The sequence below is a fragment of the Podarcis melisellensis genome (genome assembly GCF_964234715.1).
Source record: "Podarcis melisellensis genome assembly, chromosome: Z".
Classification (NCBI taxonomy): domain Eukaryota; kingdom Metazoa; phylum Chordata; class Lepidosauria; order Squamata; family Lacertidae; genus Podarcis; species Podarcis melisellensis.
The window spans coordinates 15,859,982-15,880,471 of NC_138547.1; the positions used below are offsets into that span (position 1 = coordinate 15,859,982).

The following is a 20,490-nucleotide window of genomic DNA, read 5'->3' on the forward strand; positions in this document are numbered from 1 at the left end:
GAAAGCCTCCCCATTGTCTTTTCCTTCACAAATCCTGTCTTAAGGGTATGTCTGTGTTTGAATAGGGTGTGAGCCTGTGACCTGGCCCAGGAACTAAGTCACTACAAAAGAATGGCCAGGCTCCCCAGGCAATCCAATCAAGTAACCTGCCAGACAGGAGAGAAACCACAACAGGAGAAAAACAATATTCAAATTTCTGTTTTAGACCACCTTTTCTGTGACGGAGGTTGTGATGTATCTGAGGGGTGGTCTTAGGTTACACCCCTACTGTGATGTATGTATGATGTTTCTGGGGTTGGTCTTGATCTACAGGATGAGAATTTCAAAAGTCTTTATAAGGCCTTGCATGCCATTTTTCTGGGTCCCTCCTCTCTCCTGCGGGTGAGGGGAGCACCCTGTTGCAACAGATCAATAAAGATCAAGCTTACTAGCTGCTTTGCTTTTCAATATTCTCTGGTTGGCCTCTGTTATTCTCTCCTACCAATAGGGAACCTATGTAAGGACTCTATATGGGCTCTTGGATACCCCATAAGGGAAAAGGGCAATTTTTGTTTACAACACTACCATCATATATAGTAGTATTTTTTTCCTTTACCATGTTGTTTTCTATAACCGATATTAAAGGAAATGACTCAATGAGAGGCCATGTGGTGTCGTGGTTAGAGTGTCGGACTAGGACAGGAAGCAAATCTCCCCTCTCCCCCCCCCCCCCATAAAGCTCACTGGGTATATGACCTTGGGGCAGCCGCTGCCTCTCATCTTAATCTACCTCACAGGGTTGTTGTGGGAATAACATGGGAAGGTGGAGAACTGTGTACCGCCACCTTGAGCTCCTTGGAGGAAAAGTGGAATATAAATAAAGTAATGATTATAATTGGTCCCACATTTCATGGAAATCAGGGGATTCCCTGGGGACAGAGCAAGACACAACTTTTCTTCATACAGGGTAAGACGAGTGATCTGTATATCTCAGTCTTTTCTTCACTGGCAACAGTTCCTTGAGGTCTGTTGGCTGCTCTCTGAGACTATGATTGAATCAGAGACCCTCTGTGCTGCCCCACACCCTGGCCCAGGTCCAGTCATGGGCAGTGGACTGCGACTGGCTGTGGGGCATTGGTCTGGGACTGGGCATTGGTCTGGGCATGGGCATGGGTTGTGGACTGGGACTGGGTACGAGTCACTTTGCCTTGCCTCCCCCCCTTCAGGCTGCTGTTCAACAGGCGAAGTTGACTCCTGGTCCATCATGCACAGTGAGAAAGTAATGCAGTGTTGCCGCCCAAAGCAAAGTAGAAATGAGAGGGTATCATCAAACGATGCAGTGTATCTGCTGCGATGGGCCCTTGTGAGAACAGGAGGCTGGACTGAATGAACCTGTTGACTTGATTTGGCACACCTCCGCTTACATCCACCTCCAGCTGCAGCCTGTTTCTGAATCCCAGTTGTTGGGAACAACCGCATAAGAGGGCACTCAGGTCATGTTTGCAGGCTTCCCCAGTCCTACATGGAGATGCCAGAGATTGAACCTGAGGGCCTTCTTAAGAGTATACCACTGAGTTATAGTCTTCTCCCCTCCTCAAAGAAAATAAGATTCCAGTCTTCCTGGTTGTTACTAAAGGTATGATTTTAAAAAAGAAGCAACAAGCTATTGGTCCATCTAGCGCAGTACTGTCTACACTGTCTGGCAGCAGCTGTCTAGGGTTTCAGGATGGGAGTTTTACCTGGAGATCCCAGGGACTGAACCTGGGACCTGCATACAAAGCAGGTGCTCTACCCCTGAGCTACTTGCCCTCATCCAAAACTCATGCCACAATAAATCTGTTAGTCTTTAAGGGGCCCATGCAACTGTAATAAAACTGTCTCTGTAAAAGAGGTACCAAAGCTTGTGACCTCCAGATGTTGTTAAACTCTAGCTCCCACCAGCCCCGGAAAACATGGCCAAAGGTCAGGGGTGAGGGGAATTGGAAACTGCCCCTAGGAAATCATCAGTTGAAACAGTAGCTTTTGAAGGGCAATCCCATACATGTATACGGAGAAGTTAAGTTTCAAATCAGTAAAGTGGGACTTGCCCCCATGTAAGTCGCTAAAGAACCACAGCCTAATTAGCATAAACCTATGCTCCTACTTCAGGGACGCAGGTGGCGCTGTGGGTTAAAGCCTCAGCGCCTAGGGCTTGCCGATTGAAAGGTCGGCAGTTCGAATCCCTGCGGCGGGGTGCGCTCCCGCTGCTCGGTCCCAGCGCCTGCCAACCTAGCAGTTCGAAAGCACCTCCGGGTGCAAGTAGATAAATAGGGACCGCTTACCAGCGGGAAGGTAAACGGCGTTTCCATGTGCGGCTCTGGCTCGCCAGAGCAGCGATGTCACGCTGGCCACGTGACCCGGAAGTGTCTCCGGACAGCGCTGGCCCCTGGCCCTCTTAAGTGAGATGGGCGCACAACCCCAGAGTCTGGCAAGACTGGCCCGTACGGGCAGGGGTACCTTTACCTTTACCTTTACCTATGCTCCTACTTCAAAGGAGCGCCCACTGTGCTCCATAGGTCTTGTATCTACAATCTTGTTGCTGAGTTTGCTTCTTTCCTTCTCCCTCCCAATCCACTTTCCCTTTGGTGCCATGTCTCTAAAGATAATAATAACCTGGAGGAATTTTTTTAAGTGACTCTGATAGCCTTTTTGGCTGAAGAGCAAGGTAAAATACCAGTTGGACGTGGGTGGCGCTGCGGGTAAAAGCCTCGGCGCCTAGGGCTTGCCGATCGAAAGGTCAGCGGTTCGAATCGCCAGGGCGGGGTGCGCTCCCGTTGCTCGGTCCCAGCGCCTGCCAACCTAGCAGTTCGAAAGCACCCTCGGGTGCAAGTAGATAAATAGGGACCGCTTTCTAGCGGGAAGGTAAATGGTGTTTCCGTGTGCAGCTCTGGCTCGCCAGAGCAGCGATATCACGCTGGCCACGTGACCCGGAAGTGTCTTCGGACAGCGCTGGCCCCTGGCCTCTTGAGTGAGATGGGCGCACAACCCCAGAGTCTGGCAAGACTGGCCCGTACGGGCAGGGGTACCTTTACCTTTACCTTTATTTTGGATTTGCTATATTGGATTTGATCTGATGCCTTGTGTGAATATTGTTTACCTTTTTATATAAACAACATTTTTATACCTACACCTGTTGAACATGAAGTAAGAGAGAGGTTATAGGAGACACCAACAAACTCAATTCCAGTTTGCTTTCAAACTAAACTCTGAATCACAACAATTTATAATGATTGCATCTAATTAATTTTTTCTGATTTTTTTTTGGGGGGGAGGGACAATCAGTGCATAGAGGAGCCCCTCTGTCTGCTGCGAGGCTATTATTGTCACTCAGAAGAAACCCAACTACTTCTGCTGGGATGCACCTGCTTGCTTGTGTGATCAAAGGTTTCAGAAACTGATATTCTGGGTCTCTACATAAGGAGCAGGCAACAGATAATGAGCAATGTCTTCCACTTGAGGTTGACCACAAATACAAAGTCTGTCTGAGTATGGGACCTTCTTTTAGTGGCTATTCAACACTGCAGTGGGCATCACTTGGAAACACAGCACAGTGAAGAAGGTGGCATATATGGTCCCGTCCCCCCGTCCCCCAATTTAATTCCCATGACAATCCTGTAAGGTAGGATAGTCAGCTAGGCAGTGACTCACTTAAGGTCACCCAGCAAGCTCCATGGCCCATTTTAACCCTGCTCTCCCAAGTCCTAATCCAACACTCTAACCACTTCACCACACTTCCTGTGAAGCACCTGGAAGCATTTTGCAATGGCTTGTGTGTGTAAAACAGTGGCGTAGCGTGGGGGTGCAAGGGGGGGCAGCCGCACCGGGCGCAACATCTGGGGGTTAGGGTTAGGGGGGCAAATCCATGGGTTAGGGGGCGCAAATCCACGGGTTAGGGGGTGCAAATTACTTGCCTTGCCCTGGGTGCTGACAACCCACGCTATGCCACTGGTGTAAAAGGAGGAGGATGATTCGGGGGCTGCAGTGTGTATGCCAAATATTCTCAAATATAGAATTATGGGTGGTGGTCTCTGGGTTCCACCTCCTGCCCATTTACACGTGCCACAATGGGCCACATTCCGAAACTGCACCATCTAATATTTTTCAAGGCATCTGGAACTATACTTGATAATGAAATTACATTAATATTCTTTACGTAATATTCATGTTCTTCTTTTTATGAGCTGGACTTCATCATTTTAACCCAAATGGAAATGGACTCATTCTCCGTGCCTATTCTATAGTTTTGTTTTTAATCTTTTCGTTTCCATCTGTAGTTATAACTGGGGTTTTTTTCTGCTTTCTGTGCATTACAAAACGAAATAAGAAAACCTGTACCAAATCTGTACCACAGTTGCATCTCTGCTGCAAAGCCTTAGGATGCTGCACTGAGATTTGAGGAGCTTCACTTGACAGCTTGGCTCAATAAAATAAAATAAAATTCCCCTGGAGCATCAGTTGAGCCCACTCTTGGCGCCTGCGCAATCCCAGCACCAGACTACTGAATCCCCCCCTCCTCCTTGCATGCGCCTTACTGCCGGGCGCATGCGCGCTTCCCAGGTGCTGTCAATTCCTCCCTGGGTCTCCTCCCTTTACTACTCTGAGAGCTACTCGCTTGATTTTGCTGCCGCTGCTGCTGCTTTGGCCATTTTGCTCTGGAGGCAGCAATGAGGTGGTAGCAACAATAGCCACGAGAGGAGGCAACCCAGCAAGCAATCAAATCAAGGGCACAAAGCTCTATTATTGTTGCTATATTGTAGTTTTGCAAGCTTATGCTCTTTTTGCAAGCGGTTTGGAGGGGTGCTGGCCTCGCTTTTGGGGTGGCAGGCGAAGGACGAGGGGGTGTGGACCCCCCGGCGTTGAATATCGCACCCAGGGCCGGCCCCCTAGCTCACCCGTCGCTGGAGCCATGAGTTGGGGCACGGAGCTTTGGGTGAGTAGAAGAAGCAGCAAGAGGAAGAAATGGGTTGGTGGTCGTGGAAGAGAGGCATGGATTTTTGCAGTGTGTGGGTGGGGGCTATTTCTACATGGCTGAGCAGCAGCATGTGGGGGAGAGGGGTTGCATTATTCCTGAGCTGGGGTGGGGGGCGACGAGCGCGTCACTTCGTGCATGTCTCACTCACACACACAAAATGCTGGGGGTTTGGATCTGCATGGAAAACTGCGATAAGGTTAAATACAGATAGGCATTCTATTAGAGTTCTAAATCTGCACAGGAAAACAGTGCAATAAAGTTAGGTCTTTATTCTATTGGCAATTTAAGTCTTCGTAGAAAATGGTGTGAGAAAGTTAACTCCTCCAAAAATAAAAGCCAACCTCCAGGTTTCGGCTAATAGTCGACCTCCTAAGAGTAGACCCATTGGAAATAAGGGGTATAGTTAGTTTAGGTCTATTCATTTTAGTGGGTACACTCTTGAATAGGGTTTATTGGAATGCAAAAGCTGGTCTTTCTATGGGTGGAAGCCAAGTAAGTCTTACATAGAGTAGACCCGTTGGAAATCAATGGACTTACGGTAGTGGTGGAGATTGGGTACAGCCCCCTAATAACCACAAGGTTGGTTCCGCGCAGAGCAGACCCACTTGAAATCAGTGTGCTTAAATTAGTCATGCTCGTTTTATTTCAAGGGGTCTACTCTTGAGGGGGGCTAACACTGGATACAAATCCTACGCAGTAAGATAACACAGCAGGTACCAGACAAAATATTAAGGCCAGTTACCCTAAGCTTTTGCCATAAATATGTCCCTGAGTGGGGCTGCAAAGGTATAAAATCATAACATTAAATCAGTTAAAACAATTTGCAAGCAGAGGACCAGGGGAAGTATTTAAAACAAACACTAAAATACATTGATTGCAGTGAGTCTACTCTGAGTAAGTCCTTAGATCTCAACATTAGTTATCTCTGCTCGCTTCTCTACACGCCTTATTCTCTGCCGCCTGAAAATAACGGTTTTCCTCCTCGTGTTCCCTCCTCTGCAATGTAGTGTTTACTAGCTCTTTTTTATTTTTTACAAAAAAACCCCCAGATGTTTCCACAGTTGAGAAAGGGGAGGGGAAGAGATAGCCAGCGAATGAGTATGTGCACACATGTCCGTATTAATTATATGCATAATTAATAATTGCCCTCTGGAATGTCATAATGAATACTGTCGTTAAAAGAACCCAAGCGCTGCATCAAACTATTCGGAGTAGACCCATTGGAATGTAAGGACTTGAGTTGGTCTTATCACGAGAGATTTCAATAGGTCTACTCCGCGTAGGACTAACATTGGCTGCAACCCCCTCCTCCTCCTCCCCTCCCCCCCTCAAAAATATTGCAGCGTTGGTGAAGGTTTGTGAGAGGAGCAAGTGACGTTTCCTATTTAAAAAATAATCATTTGTATTTCTCAACTTGAGGAAGGAAATCTGTGTCATTGCTGTGTTCACCCCCAAGACTGCAATGGAGGGGGGGGGGAGGGAAGAGGAGGTGTGTTTTATGTCCATGATAAAACAGTTTCCTTGGAGAGGAGTCCTGGTGGTCTCAGCAAAGAAAAAGAAATAATGCATTTCTTTTTAAAGGATTTAAGGCTGGGGGAACAAGGTCAGAAATTGGGATCTTCCTTTCTGATGTGTTTTTGCCTTTCTGTTGCAAGGGTTTTAGGATAGCCCAGTTGGTTAGAGAGCAAAAAAGGCAGGCAGTGGCTTTCATGTACAAAATGATCTAGCTTCAAGTACCCTTAAAAGAGAGAAAACAGGCTGTGTAGAAACTGGTTTGGAATGGGAAGATCAGACTTGCAGGTTTCTATTTACCCGGTTTCTTGGGACTTGGCAGCTGTTCTTGGGAAGTTAGGTTGCACCCTTTCTTCCTCTCACCCTAGAATCCAAGATTTGTAGAGTTGGAAGGAACCCCAGGGGTCATCTAGGCCAACCCCCTGCAATGCATTAGCAGCAAAACATCTTTACCCCTAAACAGCCTCTTCACCACTAACACTGCCACCCCCCCCCCCAGTGCCTTTTATCTGCCCTACAATGGGGGTGGAGAGACCCACTGACCATGAGACTAACTTGAGGCAGTCACAGGAATTTCTTACTTTGGTCTACCTTGCAAGGTGATTGTGAGGATAGAATGGGGGGGGAATCAGGTCCCGCTTTGGGGCTTCCCATTGGGTGCATCTTCTTGGCCACTATGAGAACAGGAGGCTGGACTAGACAGGACTTTTGGGGCTTGATACAATAGCTGGGCTCTTCCTAAGTTCACTGCGATGGGCTCTTTGGAAAAAAAACCAGAGGCGTAAATCAAAAAAACTTAAAAATAAGGTGGAAATTGGAGGTTGCGTCCAGCACAGTCAACCCATTGAAACTGATGGATGTGGTGAATTTAGGGTTGTAAATGTCAGTGGGTCTCCTCTGAGTAGAACTTGGATGGATTTAACCCTGGATTTTTTATAAAAAGCAATGCTTAGACATGCCGGCCTTCGAAGATTCAGCTGTGGGTGGGTGTGGGTGTTCGCACATGGACGCATGGGTGTTGGGTGTGCCCTGAGGCTACATTCTGAGACCATTGCAAGCCTTTGTATGAATTAAGGCTCAGTTTGCATAATCAGAATAACAAGTAGCCTTAGAATCAAAGAGTCGGAAGGGACTCCTAGGGTCATCTAGTCCAACCCCCTGCAATGCAGGAATAATGGCTATTAGTAGCCTTATCAGAAAAATTCACTGAGGATATTTACCCTGGTCTTTGACACCCATGATAAATATTTTTAAGACCCACCGCTGTTCTTGTGATTTGTTTTAAACTGCTTCTTAATTTTATATTTTGTCGCAGCATGCCCTGGGAGTATATGGGGAAGATAATAATTTGAATTAATAATAATAATACCCCCCTTTTAAAGGCATCTAAGCCAATGGGCCATTTCAGCATTTTGTGGCAGTGAGTTCCATCAGTTAACATTGCAATTTAAAAAAAAAGTGTGTGTGTGTAGGAATACAATTTGTACTGAGTCGCCAACCTTTCAGCTTCACTGTATGACCCTGTTAGGTTCTGATATTGTGCAAAGGGGAGGGGAAGCTTCTCTCTAACCACTTCCTCCAACACTCTGCAAACCTAGACTCCTGCCCTTGGGAATCTGCTTGCAATGCCCCCCCACGCTGGCTGCCATCTTTGCAGCACTCCCTATGGTCTATAGCTGACCACAGCTAGATCAATTGCAGGGTTTGTGTTATCTATGGCCCAGGTGTGCTTCCTCAGTTTGGACCGTTAACAAGCCATGCTTGAGCTTATCTTGGTTTTTGGAAGACCTGGAGGCAGGTCCCTTAGAGCAGTGTTCTAAAAAAAAAGGATGAAGAGTTTTGCACCAGGGATGGGGAAGCTCAATCTCAGGGGCCTAGTGCGGCCCCCTGGACCTCTCTGTCTGGCCCTAATTATTTTCTCCAAGCCACAGCCCATACCATTTCACCCTCCTTCATTTTATTTTGTCCTTGAACTCTGTCATTGCCTCCTGCTTGGATGGCGGTACATGTCAGAATGAAGGCTGCTATAGAAAGGTGAAATTCACATCCATTGCTCTGCCCTCTTTGGCCTTGGACTCCACCCACCAACATGTGGCCCCTGGAAGGTTGCCTGAGAGGAAAATGTAGCCCTTGGTCTGACACATGTTTTCTACCCTTGTTTTTGTTCGTTTTTTTACACACTGGAAGAACACAGATGTATGAGCTGAGCATTGTGGGGAATGGCAGAGCAGAACTGTATTAGAGCTTCCTCTTTTGACGAGCAGGTTGGGATTTGTGGGTGCACCAAATAGCTTAATGATAGGTGTTTTAGCTGCGGAGAGCTGGCCAAAGGGAATTTGAGCTGGAGGCCGAGGATGGGATGGCATTAGCGGGCCTTGTGGCTTACGAGACACAGCAGGATTTCAGAATTGTGGATGAGCGCCACAATTGCTCCTGAGGCGAAAATGCATTTACTGAATAACTCTGGAAATTGGTCGCGGTATCCCTGCGTCCTTAACAGCCATGCACTTTCAGGGCCGGTCCAAGACATTTTGCTGTTTGAGGCAGATCAGAAAACGGTGCCCACTACTGCTGCCACAAGCAACTGGAGGCATCCCAGGGAGGCCTCAATACACCGAAGCTGGCGGGGGAGAAAAAAGGAGGCCATTGGGGAACAAGGGACAGCGGCAGAGGAACTGTCCTGGGATGGCGGCTCCTATCAGCAGCCAAAGGAGAAATGAAGGCAGGCGAGGATGCCCTTCTCTTTCCAGTTATGCCACCCCTCTCAGCTGTCCTCAGCCTGTGCCTGAGGCAAGTGCCTCAGTGAAGTTAATGGGTGGGTCGGCCCTGAGTAGTTTGGTCTACAGGTTGATTTGACATGTTGCTGCAGGAGAGATGATAGGCTTCATTTTCCAGGTGAAACAGCTAATTACAAACTTGTCTCTCTCTTTGGAAATTTCTGTGGTGTGATTCTATACACATGGATGATGCTATGTCTGGCTGTCATTATTGGCTGTCAGGTTGCATGGGACAATCTGGGTCAGGGGATGCAGTGAATTCCATGCTTGCCACAAGTAGCTGCTTTTTCTAACAATGTCCCTGGGAGGCAGGACAGACACTTAAACTCTTGGGATGGACTATGGCTCAGTAGGAGAGCATCTGCTTTGTGTGCAGAAGCCACCAGGCTCAGTTCCCAGTGGCATCTCTAGGTGACGTTGGGAACGTTCCCTGCATGCAGTCCTCAAGAGCTGCTGCCAGTCAGTGTGGACAGTACTGAGCTAGACAGCTTCCTACATCTTGGCTCATTTAGAATTTTAATGACAGCCTAGCATAAGACAGCTTCCTGTGTTCCTAAACCTGTTTTGGGAATTGCATCCCTCCATGAAACTGTCGGGATCTCGGGTTGTGAATTCTTGATGCAGAGCAGTTCGGAAGCTTTGGACAGGCTGGTTCAGCATCAGCAGAGGTCCCAAGCACCTTATGCCTACTACAGAAAAGCTTCAGGCAATATAGGAACAACATCCCTTTCCATCTATCGAGCAAGGCTTTCGCTTTGAGGAATACCCAACATTTGGCAAGAGTCTGTTCTAGTAAAGCTGCGGCAGGGTGGTGGGGCGGGGGAGAAGGATGATTGACATGTGCAGGCAGGATTTTGCAAAGCGGGGAGAGGTAAAATAAGCAGCTGTTTGCAAGTGAAAACAAATCTGAGGTGTTTTGTCCTAATCGAGTAGACTTGATAAGCACAATATGGTAGGAGCAGCTGGGAGCTACATATGCCTTGCAGGCAGTGGGTGTTGACTGAGGTACTTATAATTAGAGAATTGTTAAGAGTTGGGAGAGACCACAAGGGTCATCTAGTCCAGCCCCCTGCAATGTTGGAATCTTTTCCCCAGCGTGAGGCTCAAACACATGATCCGAGATTAAGAGCCTCATGCTATACTGACTGAGCAATGTAGGACTTCTGCATAATAATTTCAACCTGTACATTTTTTTTTAAAGTTTCTAGTCTTCAAAGCTGAAGTACTTCTTCTGCAGGGGAATTTCAACTTGTGCATTAAAAAAACTTTTTTAGTCCTGAAGCTTTGAACACACAATGGGTATTCCAAACAGTCAGGAATGAAGTAAAAGGGCACCTTTGTACTGAGAGTGTAAAAGGCTTTGGGCCTGCTCAATGGTGATAGTTTCAAAAAAGGTTTGTTTGTTTGTTTGTTTGTTTATTCACTTAGTAATATTTATATCCCACCCTTCATTGAAAAAGATTTCCAGGTGGATCACATTCTGATAAAACAATACAAATGGACACGCTTTATAATCTCAAAATATTTTAAGAGTTGCCACGATCACAAAAACATATTTACTGTGAGGCTGGTAGCACTGAAATCTATTCTGATGTAGAGCGCTTTGTTCAATCCTTAATGTAAGATGGATCTCAGTATTTTCAAAAGATGCTCAGCTCGCCAAAAAGGAAGTCAAGCATGTTTAACAGCAGAGAAACGTGTCTCCTAAAGGTGCTGTTTCTCGTTGCTGCAAAACTGTGACATCATTCTCAATGTCCTGCTTTACTACAGAACCTCTCCTTATTGAAATGCTTTTCAGCGGTTTGCTGGGGCTTCCTGAGATTAGCATTTTCCTCATTTAGAGGTAACGCATGCTGCTGTTGCAACAGATAAATCCAATATCGTGGAGGTAAACGTTTTGCAGAAAATGATAATCAGGAAGAGAGGCTCAGAGTGCAAGACTTTCTGCTCTCCTCATTTCCTCTTGTGGTGTGCTGGCAACTTACATAGCCAAGCTGAATGCTTAATTCGGCCCAATTCATGCACTTTAGGTTCTATATGCTTATGGCTGCAGATTGCTACAAAGCGTATGAATTTAGGGTTGCCGGTCTACCTGGTGTTTTACCAGCCCATGGACAGTTTTCTATTTAAGTTACATTATAGTCCAAAGGCTATTCATCAGGAAAAAAGGATTTATTTTAAGTTTTTGATGTGTGCTGAAACTCAGTCTAAGTTTGTTTTCTTAAAAAAATGTATAACCACATCAGTTAACAAACATGGATACATATGCTATAATGTAATTGTTTTAGTTAAATAAATTGTTTAAATTGTTATTTAAGGAAATGATTATTTTTCTCCTTCCAATAAAGTACAGCAGAAAAGTTGTCCAAATATAAACAGTTAACTTATTAAACCTCACAATAATTTCATAATTATCTGTCTATGTATTTCTTATAGTATAACCAAATCAGTAATTTTTGACATAACTGTAAAAACTACTCTGAAAATTTATTATTCCAAAAATTAAACCTTCATCTGGTTGTAAATATTAAGATTATACCAGCAGGAATGTCTTTCTGTACAAAAAATAAAATGATTTAAATCAAATCCACCCTGCCTGAGAGGTTCTTCCAGGTGCTGCCCCTGCATTGTGAGCACCTGTACTGGGTCCATCCATATCAGACTTCAGCACAGGGTGTATTTGTTTAGGGGAGAGCTTTTGAAATAGATATACCAACCATCACAGGCCCTACAATGGGCAGGTAAGGCCTTGGTGGTTGGCAGTGAGCTACCACAGGGCCTTTTCTGTAGTGGCTCCCCTGTAGTTGAATGCCCTCTCTAGAGAGATGCACCGGTCTCCATAATTAATAACTTTCAGGATGGATTTAAAAACATTCCTGGTTACCCAGGCATTTCATGCCTGAGGAATTGTCATCAAGCCACTCCTTGGTATGTGGAGTACCTCAGGTGCGATACTCTCCCCGATGCTTTTCAACATCTTTATGCGCCCCCTCGCCCAGCTTGTCCAGAGTTTTGGGTTGGGTTGCCATCAGTATGCCGATGACACCCAACTCTATCTGTTGATGGATGGCCATCCTGACTCTGCCCCAGACACACTGACCAGATGTTTGGATGCTGTGGCTGGATTGTTACGTGGGAGCCGGTTGAAGCTAAATCCTTCGAAGACAGAGGTCCTGTGGCTGGGACGGGACGATATGGGATTGGGGGGCAACTCCCATCTCTTGCGGGGGCGCAATTAGTGCCAGCACCGTCTGTTAAGAGTTTGGGTGTAATCTTCGACACCTCCCTTTCCATGGGGGCGCAGATTGCAGCTATAACAAAGGTGGCATTTTTCCATCTCCGCCAAGCTAAGCAGTTGGCTCCTTACCTCTCTCGCCCTGACCTAGCCACTGATCCACGCGACGGTCACCTCCAGACTGGATTATTGTAACTCGCTCTACGTGGGGCTGCCCTTGAGACTGACCCAGAAACTCCAGCGGGTGCAGAATGCTGCAGTGAGACTCCTTACAGGGTCTTCGCTGCGAGATCACATTCACCCGGTGCTATACCAGCTGCACTGGCTCCCGGTTGAGTACAGGATCAGGTTTAAGGTGCTGGTTTTAACCTTCAAAGCCCTATACGGCCTAGGACCCTCGTACCTACGGGACCGCCTCTCCTGGTATGCCCCACAGAGAAACTTACGGTCTTCAAATAAAAACATCTTGAAGGTCCCAGGCCACAGAGAAGTTAGGCTGGTCTCAACTAGAGCCAGGGCTTTTTCGGCTGTGGCTCCGATCTGGTGGAACACTCTGTCACAAGAGACTAGGGCCCTGCGGGACTTGACATCTTTCTGCAGGGCCTGCAAGACAGAGCTGTTCCACCAGGCCTTTGGCCAGGGCACAGCCTGACTCCCTCCCTCGGCAATCTTCGCGGAGCTCTGGCCCAATGGTTGCCAGTGGCTTGATTTGAATTAATTTTATAATGAATGATTTTAGAGTGTTGTTTGTGTTGTACTTTTGTACTGTTTTATTGTTGTTAGCCGCCCTGAGCCCGGCTTCAGCTGGAGAGGGCGGGATATAAATAAAATTTATTTATTTATTTATATTTATCCCTGGCCGCCTTGAGAATACCACCCATTTACCTTGGCTGGAAGGATGTTTTTTTAATTTACTGTAATTGCAGTTACAATGTTTTTAGCTGTGACTTCCTTCACAGAGCTACAATTTTCAGAGTCCACTGGGAAGAGGAATTGACTGCTAAACCACTCCGGGAACTATAGCTCTGGGAAGTGAGTAGGCACCTCTTGTTTAGCACCCTGAACAAACTACAGCTCCCAGGATTCTCTGAGGGAAGCCATGACTGCTTCAAATGGTATGATACTGCTTTAAATGTAAACAGCTATGACTTCCCTCAAAGAATCCTGGGAGCTGTAGTTTGTTAAGGCTGCTGAGAGGTGTTAAGAGACCCTGGTATTAGTCTCACAGAACTACAATTCCTAGAGTTCCCTGGGAAGAGCGATTAAGCCACTCTAGGAACCATAGCTCTTGGAGGGGTAAAGGGGTCTCCTGACAATTCTCAGCACCCTTAACAAACTACACTTCCCAATATATTTTTCCCGGGGGGGGAGCTATGTCGGTTTAAAGTGGCATCATACTGTTTTTAAACGTACAGTCATACCTCGGGTTACAAACGCTGCGGGTTGCGCATTTTCAGGTTGCGGAACGGGTTACTTCCGGGTTTTGGCGCATGCGCAGAAGCACAAGATGATGTCATATGCAGGAGCACCGAATCACATCACGCGTGTGCGCAGATGCGGCACTTCAGGCTGCGAACACTGTGGGTTGTGAACGTGCTTCCCGCACAGATCACGTTCGCAACCCAAGGTATGACTGTATGGTGTGATTGTGGCTGATGTTTTCATTTCCAAAATGGCAGCACTTTCCTCCCCAATTTTAGCAACAGTTTCATTGCTAACAGCAGGGATAGGCAACCTAAGGCCTGTGGGCCGGATGCGGCCCAATCGCCTTCTAAATCCGGTCTGCGGACGGTCTGGGAATCAGCGTGTTTTTACATGAGCAGAATGTGTGCTTTTATTTAAAATGCATCTCTGGGTTATTTGTGGAGCATAGAAATTCATTCATTTTTTTTCTTTTCAAAATATAGTCTGGCCCTCCACATGGTCTGAGGGATGGTGGACCAGCCCACGGCTGAAAAAGGTTGCTGACCTCTGGCGAACAGCTTCATACTTGGGGAGCAAAGCATGCTTCAACCACCCATTAGTGGACCATTTGCTTGTTTGTGTACTGTGGGTGGCATAGTACCCTCTGGTAGTAGCTGGCGCTTTATATAGCACTCCTCCTAATCTAAATTCATAACAGCAAGCATGACAGATTGTGTGTGGATAGACTTTGCTCGGGGTTCATGCGATGCAACGACACATTATGTCGTTGTGTAGCTGGCTTTGGAGCAGGCGGGGGGAAACATAGAGACATGGTATCCTAGAATGGTAGAGTTGGAGAGGACCATGATTGTCATCTAGTCCACCCCCTTGCAATGCAGGAATCTTTTTGCCCACCGTGGAACTTGAATCCATGACCCTGAGATTAAGAGTCTCATGCTCTACCGACTGAGCTAATCCCAACTGAATCAAAATGATGGACTGAGCCAAAACCTGTTCCCACAGTTCCCCATAGGCTCAGAAGCATGATCACACCTGGGGAACTCCAGATGCCAATACCACTGCAGTCCAGCAGTGGTGAAAACTGATGTGTGGATAATTCCGGTTATGGCCATGGTGGTGAGGCTGATGTAGTCCAAAACATCTGGAGGGCACCAGGTTGGAGAAGCCTAAGGGCCTGCCCACTGAGCTCACTCTGAAGGCTTCAAGAGAAACCTGTTTTGAGAATAGATATTCAGCGTAAAAACCGCAAAATCTGTTAGCCAAAACTCTGGAAATCCAAGAACCTGCCATACATTCAGGAATGGTTAGGGGAGAAATATTAGACAGCGTAGAAATGGAAAGTTTGAGATCATTATCTGTGCTTTTAAAGCTGGGCACAGACTATCTTCTCAGTAAACGGATGGTATTCGACAGTAAATCGAATATCAGAATGCATCTGGTAAAAAAAAGAAAGGCTTGTTGGTCATTTGTTTTGCCAAAGGAATTATATATTTTTTGTCTCCCGCTCAAAAGTCCCTTGTCCTGGCTCCCCCCGGCCAGCAAAGAACTGTAACTCAAAGCTCCAGTTTTTATTTTGGGTTCAGATCGATATATAAGGCAAGTGACAGGTTTGCAGGAATCCGCGGGTGCCTGAGGAAGTTGTAGTAAAACGTGAGCTAAGGTGTTGAATCAACAAGTGACAACCCCACCCCGCCCCCCACAGGGTGGACATAGCATTTAATAAGGCAAACTGCTGGGGTCCCTGCACTGGGCAGTCAAAAGGGTGGTCCTTCAAGTGGGCTGGCAGGGTGAGAACTGAGTGCCCCAGCAATAGGGTTTTCTTGGTGTAGGGGACAGGTGGGGTAAGGCCAGACACAGCATCATGTGTGCTCTTGGCCCTGCTGGAATGTGCATATCTGAGGCTACGTTGGAGGGAGATCTTGACTACTTGCCTGCTCTCTCACTCTAGACATCACTCTGGAACAGACATCTCTTGAGGTTCAGTAGATCCTCCTGATCCAGTTCCCCCAGTGCTGGCCCTAATTATAAAGATCAGATTTACTCACCTTCAGAAAACCTAAACCTCCTGTGTCTCTCTCTCTGCATGAGTCACTATTCTGGGGACTTTTCCTGATTGGAAGCAAGGAAGGCCCAGAGCCCTGAATTGTAGAGAGATGCAACGGGCAGCCTAACTTGACAGCAGTTGATAATTCTACTGCCATCGGGGCAATATAATCAGTCCGTTACATCCTACCTGAAGCCACAACATACCAGAGCTACTCATCGCCACAAGGCTGATAAACCTGACAAGGCCAGAGAATAAGCTCATAGCAGCCTTTACATTTTAAACTAATTTCTTACACACACTGCCCACTTCCGGTTGTCTGACAGCGCCTTCAGTGTGCTCCTTCAAGCAGTTTTGAGAATTACGGTAACAGTGTTGAATCAATAATGATAAATGCTTGACGGTAGGCAGGGTGATTTTTCCGCTGCACCATTCATTTCCCCTTTGACACCTTACTGATATTTGTTGGTGACATTACAGGTTTCGTAGTGAATAAGACATTCTTCACATGCATGGTCTTAAACACTGAAACGTGTTTAAATTCAGCTCGGTGTGGCCATTCTGCACTGCATCTGTCTTGCAGCAACTGCCGTTGGCTTTTTGGCATGTCTTGACCTTGATGCTAGCAGTGGAAGCAGAGGCACCTGCTAAGTGCCTGGTTCTTGGCAGCTATCATCAGTTGAAACTGCATCTTTGCCTGCTTGCTTCTCTACTCTGAACGGATCAGCGAGGCAAGATCCTCCCTGAAGTGACGCGTTGAACCGAGTTCAGATCCAGCACCGGTTTTGCCTTTGTTTCTGCAACAGCTTTTAAGAGTTCTGGTCAAATGTCGTTCTGTTTCCTGAGCTGTAGTTGGCTATTACCAACGTGGATCTTTAAAAAGGTAAACTGGTCCTTCCTCGTTTATGACTGTGTCAGGGCGGAACCTCAGGTAACAGTGCAGTCATTAAATCATAGGATTGCAGAGTTGGAAGGGACCACGAGGATCATCTAGTCCAACCCCCTCAATGCGGGACTCTCTCATCTGTGTCAAGTCATCTGGCTGCCCTTCTTCAACAAAGTGCCAGCTGGGGATGATAGGAATTATGTTTATTTAGTTATTTTAAATATTTATATGCTGCTTTTTGCCATCTGGGTCTCCAAATAAAAACATAAACTAAAACTGTCAAAGTAGCAATCATTGGTGCAAATTGGTGCCTCCAGGAATCAAAACAGTTTTAAACCCAAAGGCTGAAACTCAGCAGGGACAGTGCCTGTCTGACTTCTAGTGGGAGGGAGTTCCATAGTGTTGTGGCCACTTCACTGAAGGGGTGACTCCTTGTGCTTCTGGTTCATGTGGGGAGGGGGCTTGCTAATAATTAGGGATGGAAGAATTGTCAAATTTGGTTTGATTCATTTTCCCAGTCTTAAATTCAGTTATTCACACTTTGCAGCAATTTATTTATTTGTTTTAAATTATCATAAAAATGCAACAGTATTTTGGCGCAGATTTGGATTAATGTGCCCATTTTTTAGCCAACTTCCGTAATATAGTTCATTTTTAACTGTTATTTTCACTAATAACTTCATTTTTATGCACACTTTCCCCCAATATATGCATTTCTGTAAACATTGGTTAGAGAACCTCGTTTCAAAATTTGTATAAATGCAAATTTCAAAAGATGTCTTTGCTTCGGTTATCATAAAGTTCTGAAAAGTGCAAATTTGGAAATGTACGCCTGTATAGGGAAGGCACCTGCCTGATGTCAAGAGGCAGGGAGTTCCGAAGTGCAGGTGCTACCGCACTAGAAGATTGATTGATAAATGTGGAATGAATATTATTACCGTAATATTGCATCTATAACTGTGCTAGTTCTGCATACTGGTGTAGTGGGGCAGGGGTGTGTGGGTGTGTTAAGGTGATCTCACCTTAAGATTTTCTTTGTCAGCATTTTAGCATTCGCCTGATATACTGTTCTCATTTTATGTATGCAATTTTCGCATTATGTACGTTTTTGCAAGCAGATTTCCTTTACGGCATGCGTGGCCTAGGGTGAGTCCTGAGGGCCACATACAGACCTGAGGTTCCACCTCACAGTGTAGAAAATACTGAGCTGGATGGACCAATGGTCTGACCTCCTAAATTCTTCCCAAAGTTTAATTTTACCACTTCAGTGGCCTTACAAGCTTCTGGAAATTGTAATCCTGTATTTGTATTATGATTATTTTATTCTGCTTCTGAACCAGGTACCGATTTCAGCTATTGTTACTGGCTCATTTTAAGTGTGGTTATTCTCTGGCCTGGTAACTTTCCTGAGTCAAAAACCTCTTGCAGGCCTCTCAAGTCTTGACATATTCAAATCTGTAGAAGCGTCCTCCACCCTTAGCTCGCTGTGGGGAACTGAGGGAGGCAGGAAGTGGTGGCTACCAGAACCCTCTTTTCATGCTTTTTTTGTATGCAAGGGTGTTTTCAAGAAAGGAAGCTGTTGCTCTTGTTGCCACTGCTGTCTTTGTCTCTCATCTCATCCCTCCAATTTCTGATGCTCAGGTATGAGAGATGATGCACTTGAAGTCAAAACACTGCAACCCACAGAACAACAACAAAAATAGCTGAGGAACAGAAAACAACCCTAAGAATTCCTCCCGAAAGGGGAAATTCTTTGTCAAGCATCTTCTTTTTTTTTTTTTAGGGGGGGGGGCAGAGGAGGTAGTCTACTAGCTAAGAGAGGTCTGTAGGTGTTGCCTGGCAGCCGGGCAGAGTGGCAGGATGTCTGTCAGAGTAGCATGTGCCATTCTGAGGGAGTTTTCCCTCCACATGGTTGAATGTCTCTCTGCTCTGCACAAGGCCAGAACTAGGAGAGCCAAACCCCCTCTCCTCAAATTTATGTGTTCTTTTTGTTCAGTTTGCTCAGTTGAGTGTTATCCAGACTTTTCTCTCTGGACTGCGTTACTTGAGTGACTTCTCTGACATGCATATGCCTAGCAACTCCCTGCTTGCTTCTTACCTCTGGCCGTGCCCACCAGTGGCATATGCCAAGGGCAGACTTTGTTAATATGACACTCTGAGCAAGGACAAAATTTGGCACCCCCTAAATATTTCTTAATTTCAGGCCCTTCACCCCCTCACCTTCCATTCTGCACATGCGCAGCAACTCAGTCACCCATCTGATTAAGGCCTAACTTTGAATATGTGTCTGTATAAAAATAGGCATTATTATTATTATTATTATTATTATTATTATTATTATTATTATTTTATTACATGCTCCCTTGGTTCAGCGCCCTGTGCAGGGGAACCACCTACAATACCCTAACTCCAGCACTGCATTCGTTCCCTCAATCCAGAATGTTGTTCATGAGGGGAAAGTCTCCCAAACCTTGTGCAATTTATTAATTAGGTTACCCTCAGGTAAATGGGCAGCAGGTTTTATATATAATATCTAAGTCACTGCTTAAGAGATTTATGAGATGTTAAGTGGTCTATATATGCTTTAGAATTTGATACACACACACACACAATAACCTAGTCATAGAGTGATATAACGGTAGAGTTGGACAGGAGGTGAAAGTTTGAGAATCCCTGACAGGAGAGAGAATGTGTGTGTGCAGAGACAGAGAGAGAGAGAGCACAGTTCTTTCTCTCCCCCCCCCAGCTGCTTTACGTGTATTATTTCATTGAAAATTGCTTTGCAATGTCTCATGGGAAGTGATTCATGAATGTAATCAGTAACAATAATATTTAGGCCTCTGCTGGGTTTGTTCAGAGATTTGGTAAACGGAAGGATGGACTGACCAGCTTGGCTTATGTCTCCTCCTGGAAAGGCTGCTCCACAGTATTAAGGTGCAGAGGAGGGGGTCAAGGAGCAGCTATCTTGGAAGAGGGGGCTTTTCTCTGGGCTCAATTACCATCTTGGGTTAACAGCTCTTGGCTGAGCCTTTGGGCCACCAGCTTCTCTAGCCAGTAATAATCCCTAGGAAATTCCCTGTGGATTAGTCTTGATGTGTTTAAATTACAGTTCTCACATTGATAGGAGCTCAGTTGTTGTTTGGGGGGGGTGTTGAAGCAGGCTTATTCAGTGTCTGGTTTTTGTCTTGCAAACTTCTTGCAAACGTGCTTCCTGCATGTAGAAGACTGGTTCAGGAGGAAGGGTGCAGAGGACTACAGTGTTAATTCCTCTCATTCCCATTTTCGGCATGCAGGGATTTGAATAGTGTGGAGGATCATTCGAAGATGGCATTCCCACAAACTGTAATGGGTACAGTCTAGGAAGGATTCTAGCATAAAGGTGTGAGAAGTTTCTTACGTGGACTTACAATGAGACAAGGAGACACCGAGATAAGGTCTATTACTTCCCTTTTATTATACGCATTTGCAAAGGCGGGCTCCTCGTCCCAGGGTGGTACGAAGAGCCCCGAACAATGGACGGGCAAGAGTTTTTATCCCTATTGCTGCCGCCCCTCATTCGAGGCTTGGCTTACAATCTGGCTCATCATCAAAGACATGGTACTAATACATCATCCATTCTAC

General features: G+C 46.0%; 1 protein-coding gene across 15 annotated transcripts in view; it reads left to right on the top strand.

The window, feature by feature from the left end:
* Positions 1-4,588: 4,588 nt before the first annotated feature.
* FNBP1 (formin binding protein 1) overlaps positions 4,589-20,490 on the top strand; it is a 123,195-nt gene continuing 107,293 nt past the window's right edge. For 3 of the 15 annotated variants that reach the window (XR_014164667.1, XM_081897094.1, XM_081897095.1), the window contains exon 1: positions 16,795-16,866. Coding sequence is in view for 14 of the 15 variants with exons in the window: in XM_081897094.1 (XP_081753220.1) it covers positions 16,810-16,866 (57 nt within the window). In the remaining variant the exon portion in view is untranslated. Of the gene's footprint in view, positions 4,949-16,713; positions 16,867-20,490 lie in introns of those variants that run through there. The other 12 variants (XM_081897087.1, XM_081897096.1, XM_081897099.1 and 9 more) reach the window with 8 other exon arrangements.